Genomic DNA, 12,206 nt, shown 5'->3' on the forward strand with positions numbered 1-12,206 from the left:
CATATATCTTCTTCATCTGTTCCTCATTCTGAAATTAATGTTTCCTTCCCTTTTCAAAGGAATAAAAATACTGATTCGTTTTTGTTCCTCAGTTATTTATTTTGGATACTTAAGGTAGACTAAGACCGCACGGAAACGGTCTGGAATGGAACACAAACGTTTAATAGTGTGAATGGATCTTAATTTTTGATATTTTCTGACAGTTTATGTAACCCAAGCAATAGACACACATTTTAGTTGTTTATTCAAAATTCATCGACAAAATATATCGGTTCTCTTCACTGGGTCTCCCAAAAAAATATTCAATTTGTTTTAGTTCAAATTATTACAAAAATTTACAACATTTTGGCTTATTTTTACTTTTTTAACAAAAAAAACACCCCGCTTCAAAGAAAAACAAACAAATTTCAAGTAAATATATTTAAATACCGAGTTCAACTTTCAACAATGAAATAAAACAAATTTAAAAAACGTGTTTAACAATAATAATAATAAAATATAAAACGGCATTTATCGCCATTACATAACGAATATATACGAAGTGCTCTACGAATATCAACGAAGTAGGAAATATCCCCACTCTTGATGAATTTCTGATGGTGGTAACGTGCATATGCGTTGAACTAATGCAAATTGAATACGATTATTCAGTTGAAACGGGAATATGGTGCAGTTGACGTTATTAGTGCACTTCTAAATGTTTTAAATGAATACAGTGTGTGAGATATTAGTTGATTCAAAAATAATCATCCCTGATTATACCTAGATGTGTTATTTCAAATAAAAATAAAAATATTCATGTCTAATAAAACACGTGCATGCTTGTTTGGCAAAACAATAAGGAGCAATCCTTTATATAAAAAATCATGCCGATCAAACAAGAGAACAACAATACAAAAGAATCAATGGTGATAAGGAGTGCTTTTGGTGATAACAATTTTAATAGTGGTAGTGATCATGTATTATCATTAAACGATGTTTTAACATCATTTAATGGACCAATTAGTGTTGAATTTGCATGGGCATTATGCTATCAATGTGCTAAGTGTTTTAATTATGCATTAAGTGAAAATCGTTCCAAGTGTTTATTAGTGTCCGATGTTGAACATGTGTTTATACAATCCGATGGTAATATTAGTTTAATGAGTATTTATGGTGATGAGCTTAAAAAATATGGTAAGTTATGGTTTTTTTACCTTTGATTTATTATCAATTACTTATCAGTTATTAATTTTATCTATAATATGACGTTAATCGATTGGAGTCCTTTCCAAGTGCTTTTGTATCAAAACACTTTATAGTACCATTCCTTTTTCTATCCTATCCGGAAGAAAAACATTAAACTTTGATATTCTTACAGCTGTCATGTGCGTACTCCAATAAGTGTATACATGAAAGCTATAAAATTTTATCCCATGTTAGGGAGTGAAAATCAATTTAGTTTGTACGCATAATTTCCTATTGATATGACTCAAGGATATTTTCCTTAACCATTTGTTTACTCCTTAAACCAAAGAAAAAAATATTGCGTAAGTATTATTTTTCTAAAAAAAAATGCCTTTAAAAGTAAACATGATTGTAGCCACTTTATCCCCACTTCTTGATATTTTTTTTTTTTGAAAATGATAAACAATGAAACTTCAAATTATGGTCGAAATTCACCATAGATGGCGTAAAAAGGTTTATAATTTTTAACCAATCAAAAAAAAAAACGGAGGAGGTTATCAATTCGACTGTATTTTTTGACTGGGTAATCCGATTGTGATGAATTCCGAATTTTTTATCTGTTTGAAAGCTGGTGCTTTCCGTGTGGTCTCTTTTCATTTTCGTCCAGTTCTGACAACGGCATCCATGGGAAAACCATAAAAGTCTTAAATTTGCATACTTAATGCACGGCAAGAGGTCGAATAACTCAATATCACGCCAACCGATTTCGATGATTCTATTTTTAGTGACAAATTAGTTAATGTACTTCAGATTCACTATAAATCAGAAAATAAAAAAAAAACTTTTAGCAAAAAGAAAACCGACTTCAAAAGACAAACTTTTCCAAAACAAATTAATATGCACTAAAAAGTAAAAAAATAACGTAATGTAGTTAAAATTATTGTTATTTTTGGAGTCGGTGTCAGCCAAGGGAACAACAGAACTGACAGAACAGTTTGCTACATTAGCTTGGCCGACACCGACTCCAAAAATAACAATAATTTTAACTACATTACGTTATTTTTTTACTTTTTAGTGCATATTAATTTGTTTTGGAAAAGTTTTTCTTTTGAAGTCAGTTTTCTTTTTGTTAAAAAAGTTTTTTTTTTAGCGTTTAAGTTCGTTAATCTTAATCGTTATTTTTCAAATTTAATGCTCACTTTAAAGATGATGGGCAAACACGATTAAATTTGTAAAAATAGCGATTCAGATAATGAATGAAAATTTTTGGATTACTTATTTTCTCAGAAAAGAAAACATATGCATGAAAGAAGATCAATATTAATGGTAAATCAATTTTGTACAGACCTTGACCCTTTGTTTTTTCTTTAGAAAATGTTTCAAAACGAATTATTCAGGGAAAATTGATATAAAATTTTTAAAAATTGACTAAATTGATGAGACTAAAATTGCCCCTTGCTTAAATCTAACCCAATATTAGTAAATAAAATCTTAGTTTATCAATTCTTGCTCTATAATTTTGTCCAAGGCTAATCAAACAAGGATTCGTTTTCCAACTCTTTCTCCAGACCTCTGGCCAAGGCTAATAAATTAAGTTCTGGATTGTTTTTACTAGCACGCATGGTGTTGTTTCGGTATAATGTAAGTTTTATTGATTAATAAACGTCCTAGGATATAGTTTTCATGTAACCTTGTTTATCATTTTTTCAATTGATTTATTCCTTATCTTAAAATTTGGGTTTAAAGAAAATAAAATTTGGCTACTTTGTAATTTCCGGTTGGATTAAAACATTTTGGGGATTATATAATACAAACTAATATAAAAAACACTTGAATTCGAGATAAGGAATAAATATAATACTATAATCTTTCTCTCCAAGGTTTCGGAAAACTAATTATTTTTTGTTAATGTGGGAAGAGGGAAGAGTTGTAACGTACATTTTTTTCGCGAACTCAAGCAAAAATGAATGGTGTAGGTTCTATCACACAACTTACTAATTCTAACTGTCACAATTCGAATAAGGAATATTCATGAAATTTAAATTTGGTTCAAATATTTTTCTTCCATAACTTTAATGACTGGACATTTCAACTAAACCATTATTTTAGTAGTTAATATCTTTTTAATTACTTAAAATTAATTAATAAAAGTACAAATTCAGTGAGGGTATTTAAAAATTTCTAAAACAGAAATTCAAATTTTTATACGGACGTGACATCATAGTACGGGTTTGTCAAATTTGTTGACCTACTATGATATTAATTACTTACATTTTATATGATATTTCATTAAATTATACTATTCTACGGCTTTTTATTAGAAAACTTAATAATAACTAGTGTAAATTCTGTGTTGTAAATTTATTTTTTTAAAGTGTAAATTATACATTGAACTGTCACCAACTGACAGATCACGTACTTATACGTCGTCAATAGAGAGCGCCAAAAAACTGCGTTTAAATATCTCAAAATTATAATGTATTTTAAATATTTTTTTACACTTAAATACAGCATTTTTATGCAGTATTTAAATTTTTTACTTTGTTATAACGGGTTTAAACAATGAATTAAAAATATAAAAAAAATACATGAATATTCCCTATTATTTAAAAGAGAAACTTGAGTAATGATTTGAAACCTGAATAATGTCAATTCTTCAAAAATCGACAGTTTGGACAAAGGCTTACAAAGACTTTGCGTCATTATTCTTAGCCTCGACTAAGGTTAAAATTAACAAGTGAAAATTGGAGACTTGAACTGTTAGACTGATAAAATGCAATATCTGATTTTTTATGAAAAGATGGGTAATCATATGGTTTGATTTATGAGGCTTGGCTGATGCTTGGAAATAGACTTCAAAAGCGCTTTTGAAATAGTGATGAGCACCAAGACCAGAACAAAGCTAATTTGATGTCTTTATCTTACTCACTTAAGCTTCAACTTTTGTGTGTGACATACGCTTTGATCTTGGTCCTGTTGTAATTTATTGCTCCTGTCTAGTATACTTGGTGATGTACTTAGATCTTGCTCTTACACATAGCCAAGACCAAGATCAATGAGTAAGATAAAGATGCTAAATCCATTACACTAATTTCGTTAAACAAAGATAGTCAAATACAGTCTTGGTTTTAGTCTGGTCCATCACTAATTAGGAACAATTTGAGCTTCCCTTGTATTTTTGGCTAATACTCAAAACTCAATGTTCAATTTCTCAATTCTGACCCAACCTAGATTCTTTTTTGTCAAACTTTTCTTTCTTTTGCAGTTATATTTTCAGGCAAATTTGACGCCATGTAAACATTTCCGAAGTTGTCAATTATTATCTATGGTTGATTTAAGATCCCATAATATTTCGGAAACAGTCTATGCGATTATGGAGCTATTTTATCAGAAAATTGTGTACAACTATAGTCATTTAGACTGGTGCCAAGTCCTTTCTAAAGCTTCATTCACTTGGCAATTTTTTTCGCTTACGTTTTTTTTTTTTTCATAAATGTTATAGATATATTTTTATATCAAAAATAATTTTTAATCAGAAGGAGTTTCTTTAAATAGCAGCTGGCAGACGTACTCTTGATTGACTGACTGACTTTGTGTATCATTATTATTAAATGAAGCGCAAATATCAACAAACAGCGGTATTTTTTTATTATTATTATTCTGTGCGCTTGGTAAATGTTATAAAAAAAAATAAAAAAACACAAATCCTCTCTCATTGAACATATTATCATTCACTGACAGATGAATTGTTGATGATCTCTGGGTATTTCTGACGACGTGATGACCTTAAATTAAATTAACCTAGATAATCAAAACATCACTGTGATTTTTTTTAAGATGAAATGTTTTGGTGTTTATATACGAATTAATTTATATATAGGGTGTCACTGAACTTTGCTATAAAAAATGTGGTTACCAAATTAGGATTTCCATTATTAGTGGTAGAAGTAGTTGAGAAAAGTTCGATGGGTAGAACGAAGGCCTTTATCATTTTTTCCGACCTTTAATGAACTTACCCTTCTCTTCTTCGTAGCTTCCTCTGTTCTTTACCATACCTGGTGCGTTTACTCCAGTTGTTGTACTTCAGAATGGAAGGGCAAGATCCTCCACATTACAGAATGAGGCAAAAAGGTTGGAGATATCAATAATCCCTAATCAGTGCATAATCAGTGTTTTTTCTCTCCGGTTCTTGCTATAAATACGGTTGACATGAGAGTATTGCTTCTTCATGGGTATTTTCATCAATGATTTCGATTGTGCATTGTCCAAGTACTCATATCAGAGTGGCCCCTTTAGTCCTTACTAAGTTCTCCGGTGATTCCACGCATTTGATTACCAGGAGAAATATTGTTTTCATAATATAAATGGCTTCGAGAATATCTTTGCTATCCAGTTAGATAAATAAAAACCCGCTGTTGAGTGTAATCAGCGGGTGGATACTGTACTGCCGATAAATCCTCTTCTAGCTTGTGATGAGCACCAAGACAAAAACAAGGGTAATTTGACTGTCTTCATCTTACACACTTAGGCCTGAACTTTGCTCTTTGTCTTACACATTGGTTTTGGTACTTTTGCAATTAAACTGTTTGGTGTTGAGCTTCGATCTCGCTCTTACACATATGCAAGACCAAACAAGACTTGGAAGACCAAGACCAATGAGTAACACAAAGATGCTAAACTCATTACACTTAATTCGTTAAACAAATATAGTCAAATACTGCCTAGGTTTTGGTCTCGCTCGCCACTACTTCTAGCTTAGACCTATTCGTGTATAGCGTTCTAGGAATTGTTTCAAGATGCAAATTCTTTCTTCAGTTCATTTTCCACGACAAGGACAGATATTTCTTACGTAATTATTTCTCCAATTCTCTATAAAGTCTAAGAATAACAAGTGAAAACACACAATTGACTGAACTAATTGTTGAAATACCATGCATAGACAGTGTTGATTTCTTTATCACATAACACATACATTCATGTGACACATACATAACTGATATTCAAGTATAGTACCTACGATAAAATTTCCGCCTAATTGGCGCCCTCACGGGTAAACAGTGATGTTAACGAAAAAATGTTTCAAACAAAAGTTGTTTATTTTTTTATAAGGAACATTTTTTACATTTAAACTTTTGTTCTATCTCTAACGGTTTACAAGATGGGTCCTACGGATCCAAGACCCAATTGACCCATGATGCTCATTTAAGAACTCGGCCTCGCTTTTTACGTCCTGAGTACGCTGTAAAAATTTCAGTTCGATATCTTTTTTCGTTTTTGAGCTATCGTGCCCACAGACGGACGGACGGACGGACAACCGGAAATGGACTAATTAGATGATTCTATGAACACCTATAGCAAAATTTTGTGCGTAGCATCAATATTTTTAAGCGTTACAAACTTTGGACTAAACTTAATATACCTTGTATATTTCATATATACATGGTATAAAAAGTCTGAAAATACAATAAAAACTTATTCTTTTTATACCATGTAGGTACATGAAATATACCAAATTACTGAAAGATGGAGCCACCCTATCCACATTTTCTTATTGTTTTAATATTACTATGAGAAATATTTTTAACAAGTCGAAGTCGATTGTGGGAATAATTAACTGTGCTCTCAAAGAGCAACCGATTGTTGTTTGAAATTTGCAAAAATATATATTTATTGTATGTATGTGTTTTATGAAACAATTAAAAACTGTTATGTTTTGTTTCAAATTATTAATTAAGAACAGTAACAGTTAATTAAGATTAAGTTACTTAAGTTATTTTATTTAAATCTTTTTAAAAATAGTGTTGTTATTTTTTATTAGTGTCCTTATTTTTTTAATAATATGTATAAAGTTTGTGTAATGCAGTCACATTTTAAGCATTAAATATTTATTATACTTTACTAGTAAGAGTAAAGCTCGTCAACATGTTGACTGACTTCTCTGCCTAAATGCGGTAAGCCGAAATTTGTCAGAGATATCTTTAATGTTGATTGTATACAGGATGCTTCTTTTTTGCTTCTTTTTTAAGTTGACATATGCTTGAAACTCAATAAATACACATCTTACATATTACAAAAAAAGTTTGGAAAAGAAATTTCTTCTCTTTACTTTTAGTCGTGTCATTTTAGCATTTCATAGAGAATTTTTTTGTACCTCAACCTATCGAGTCAGTTTTTTTTATTTTTTTTTTTTAAATGATCAGGAAGGTCCATATATCGGAATCTACATCTAACTTTTTGCCGCTGGAAAGTTTTGGTTTTTGCTATGGGCCATATAAGAAAATCATTAGAATCGATTTATGAGGTGATTTTTAAAAATTTTAAAACCTTGAAAATATGGGCCAGAAACGTATACTCGGAGATTTTCGGGGTCTCTGATCACTATTCCGAAATCAGAATTTCGATATAATCTCCCCTTCTTGGAATAATTTACCTTTCCTGGTCCAAAATTGCAATTTTCTGTAAATATTCAATTTGGAACAGCGGAGTGAATTACCCCATGGGGGGGTATATCGAAATTCTGACTTCAGAATAGTGATCAGCGATCCCGAAAACCCCCATTTGTACTTTTCTGGCCCATTTTGTTGCATATTTTCAAGGTTTTGAAATTTTCAAAAATCACCTCAAAAATGGATTATAATAATGGGGCTTTTTTGGCCCATAGCAATGGCCAAACTTTCTAGCGGCAAGAAGTTACATGTGATTTTGATATATGGACTTTTCTCTACATTTAAAAAAAAAAAAAAACTGATCCGATAGGTTGAAGTACATACAAATTCTTCATTTTAGATCTCATTATTTTTGATCTAAAATGATTCGTCTATTTACAGTTTACAATACTCAATATTTTAAGTTTTTAGGAACTTAACATTATATTATTTTATGCTCGTGTAAACTGTACTTTACAAGTTTACAATAAGGAGAGTAATAAAAGAAAATAACTTATAATTACAGTTTTAGTCATGTGTGTATAATCGATATATCAAATGACCTTTTTTTATTGTACCTAAATTTAATTTTTGTAGGTTTTAAATAATTTACCTGCTCAATTATGTGTATGTATAGTATTTTTAGGGGTTTAGACATGCAGGTAGTAACACATAATTTTGTGTACCCTATTGTTAAAAAGGGGGATGTTTATAATTTATACCACATGTTTTGCACTTGTATTGATTTATTGTACTTTTTGATAATTTTGTAATAATAATCATCATGTTTATTGCAAATGTATAAATTGAAATGGTACAGAAATGCTCATAAAATTTGAACAGAGTGGTTGTTTGCTTCTAACAAGGGAAATTTTCAAAATTTAAAAAAAACAGAAATTTTTCCGGTGCGGAACCCTAAACTTGCATTTGAAACGTATCTAGGAACACTCTCCATTAAATTACCTTTTACCTTGGAACCTTCCCCAAATTGAACCGATTTTGAGGGTCATCGACTATTTCTAGTTGTTCTGGATATGGAACCCTAAACTCGCACTTGAAACATGGCGAAGAATATTCCCCATTAAAAAAAATCCAAATCGGTTCATCCGTTCATCATTTTTTTTTTTGGATTCGGGGGTTAAAAATGTTTCAGTAAAATATATAAAAATATCATCGCCAAAAGTCTTTGAAATTGCGGTGTCTTTAAAAAACCGGTCAAGAGTGAGTTGGATTCGGACACGAAGGATTCCGTACCATCGTACAAGATAATTCTATGTACTTCTTAAATACTTTTGTAAAAGAAAAGTAGTAGAAAAGAAAGTAATTGTTCGATGGTACGGAATCTTTCTTGTGAACACCGACTTTCACTTGATCCCTTTTTCTTTTAAGTTATATCTTGTCTTTACGAAACCATTTTCGTGTTCGAATACGACTGGTACTTGATTGGATACCATAGAAAATATTCGACAAATCGTCGAATGATTACCAAATTTTCGTGTTTTGTGGGTAAAAATTATCCAATATACCGAGTTTTATCAAATTATAAAACAAAAATTCGAGAAAATTTTTTTGTCTCCGATTTGGGTTAAACTCAATACATTAATTCATTTTAACCCAAAATGAAAAATTGATTGGTTAAATTGGTTAAAATGAATTAATGTATTGAGTTTAACCCAAATCGGAGACAAAAAAATTTTCTCGAATTTTTGTTTTATAATTTGATAAAACTCGGTATATTGGATAATTTTTACCCACAAAACACGAAAATTTGGTAATCATTCGACGATTTGTCGAATATTTTCTATGGTATCCAGTCAAGTACCAGTCGTATTCGAACACGAAAATGGTTTCGTAAAGACAAGATATAACTTAAAAGAAAAAGGGATCAAGTGAAAGTCGGTGTTCACAAGAAAGATTCCGTACCATCGAACAATTACTTTCTTTTCTACTACTTTTCTTTTACAAAAGTATTTAAGAAGTACATAGATTTGGGTTAAACTCAATACATTAATTCATTTTAACCCAAAAAAATACATAAATCGGGTTCATTTGGTGATTCGATACATGGTTTCTAAGATATCGTCGAAAATCTTATACAAATAGTGTTTTCTGGGTCGATTTGTCGAATGTTTTCTCTGTCTGGGTAAATTTGCCGACAGGTAGTTTGTCTAATAGTCTTTGGAATTGGATTTTCGTGTAATTTTACAAATCGTATTTTTGGTTATTAAAGCTTTCCATGCTTACGTGAGGTGGTGTCAAAATAGATCAAATGTTCAAAATATTTTACAAAGTAAATTTTTGTGTAGACATATGACTTAAGTATTGTGTTATATTTAAGTAAGTAGTACAATACAGATTTACTTAAGTCAAATAAAAATATTTAGGACAAAAATTTGAATATTTTAATAATAATAAAAAGTTTTATTATAATTACCTTTTAAAATATAAAATTTTAAGATAAGTTTTATTTGACTTAAACTCTTAAAGTAGGTATTATGTGACAATCACTCATTTTGAAAATATTTTCTTTATATTTGTGTTTAAAAACATTTTTATTATTCAATCATCATCACAACTTTATATCAAGTGAAATATTTGAGAAAATATTACTTAAAAGAAAGTTATTCTTTTATGGTATTTTGGTTTGCACACAAAAAGTTATTTCCTTGCAATACATCGAAAAAGAACTTATGTTTGACTTTAAACAAAGTTTGCGTAAATTTTAAAGTTAGGTAATATCAGTTCAATAATTTTTCAAGGTTGAGACAATTTTAATAAAAAGGATATTTAGATATCAGAAATATCTTATTTCTCGCCAGAGAAGCCCTAATTGTTTATTAATTTCCTATTTGTTCCGGAAATAATCCTGTTTTGTTTTTTTCTTTCCACAAAAACGCATATCCAATTTTTTTCATTTTTGAATTATGATTTTAATTTAGACATGTAAGGACTAGAAGAATTTACTAAGAAATTTTGTTGTTGACAGAAGACTATGCTAGAGTAGGAACTGATTCGTATTCCATTTTAGAGCCATAACCGTCAAAGTGTTTTAAGTCGAAAAAATTTTTGTTACACTCTTTAAAAACTTGCATAATATTATGTAATACTTTTTCTTGCCATAAAAATTATGGAAGTTTCTCCTAAAAACAATCCAAAAAACGTAATTTTTTTCTATAAAACTGAAAAGAATTCTTAAAGATTCAGATAGTTTTTCATTATGGGATTACGGCCTATAATTTAATCTAAAATACTCTTGCAAGGGTACAAAGTGATTGAAAACGCCCAATATAAAATATTAGGTACCACCCACCACAGTTTATAACAACATACCATGCATGCATGCAGTGCAAATAATGAAAAATTGTGTTAAATAAAAAATGATCTCATATCATATTTCAATGACATTGTATCAGTAATTAAGTGACAAATAACATTATTAAAATAATATAATATACTTAAGTATATTTAATTACATTCACTTATGTACAGAGTGGGGTGTAAGTTGATATACAGTTATAAAAAGTATAAATTTATTTATTTTAAATTGTTGGCTTTTAAATCGAGTTCGTTCTTTTGATTTGTAAATTATTGAGGCTTTATTGAATGTTGAATGAGGCTTTATTGTTTATACTCTATACCTATATGAAATATAATTTTTTTTGTATAGGTATTCATGAAATCCCCTAATTAGTCCATTTCCGCTTGTCCGTCTGTCCGACATCGAGCGTCATCACGATAACTCAGTGCAAAACTTTTACCTAAGTATTTTACCTTATATTTAAGTACAAATACTTAAATATAAAAAATGTTTTTTACGAAAAAGTAAACAACTTTTGTTTGAAACATTTTTTCGTAGATATCTTTATTTTTCTTAAAAGCTATAAAAGATAGAAAGTTGAAAATTTGTAGGTTGGTTCAAATAGTGATAGTATTGATTCTAGTTTCATATTAAATTTATCCTATAATATAAGGGGGGTCAAAGGGGATAATTTGAGTGGGTAAATTTTTATATAAAAATAAATAATTAAAAAACAAAAATCCGATCGCGTTAAATAAAATTTGAAAAGAAAGAAACAAGTCCTGCAGTTTTTATAGCGACTTTAACAGTCGGGGCCCACTGTTGGGAAGATTTAAGCCGGTCTATTCATTTATAAAATATTCATTTATTTATTAGATATTTATAATTCGATCATCGAAGGTATATTTTACAAATCAGTGACTAATAATTGCATATATCTACTCATGCACCATTCTGTACACAACTTGACTTAAATATGTGTATCAATAATTATTATTTTATATTAAATTATATAAAATTTGATACGAATCAGGAACTTTTTAATGTTTTCATTTTATTTTTAAAAAAATATCAAACCACAAACGCTTTCTCTAAACGATCGATCTCAAAAATATGGTGTTTTTTTGGTTTTATTTATTTAAAAAAAAATCTTGTCTAGTCTAGTCACTAAGTCTGCTGAAAGAATTATTTCCTGGTTTAATTAGCATATTATGTTTACCATTTTGTTTAGTATAGAATATTTATGCAACAAATTTCATAAATACACTTTCATGGATTCCACATTTTGTACAATAAGTTAATGCTAGCGAATAACT

At 29.5% G+C, this 12,206-nt stretch overlaps 1 protein-coding gene across 2 annotated transcripts in view; it reads left to right on the top strand.

Moving 5' to 3' along the window:
- The first annotated feature begins 661 nt into the window (after positions 1–661).
- The window catches only part of LOC123290603 (protein spire), a 196,244-nt gene continuing 184,699 nt past the window's right edge, over positions 662–12,206 (top strand). For both annotated transcript variants that reach the window (XM_044870855.1, XM_044870856.1), the window contains exon 1: positions 662–1,176. In XM_044870855.1, the coding sequence (XP_044726790.1) occupies positions 867–1,176 (310 nt within the window). In that variant the 5' untranslated portion in view covers positions 662–866. The remainder of the gene's footprint in view (positions 1,177–12,206) is intronic.

This window comes from Chrysoperla carnea, chromosome 1, assembly GCF_905475395.1.
Source record: "Chrysoperla carnea chromosome 1, inChrCarn1.1, whole genome shotgun sequence".
NCBI classification, from domain to species: domain Eukaryota; kingdom Metazoa; phylum Arthropoda; class Insecta; order Neuroptera; family Chrysopidae; genus Chrysoperla; species Chrysoperla carnea.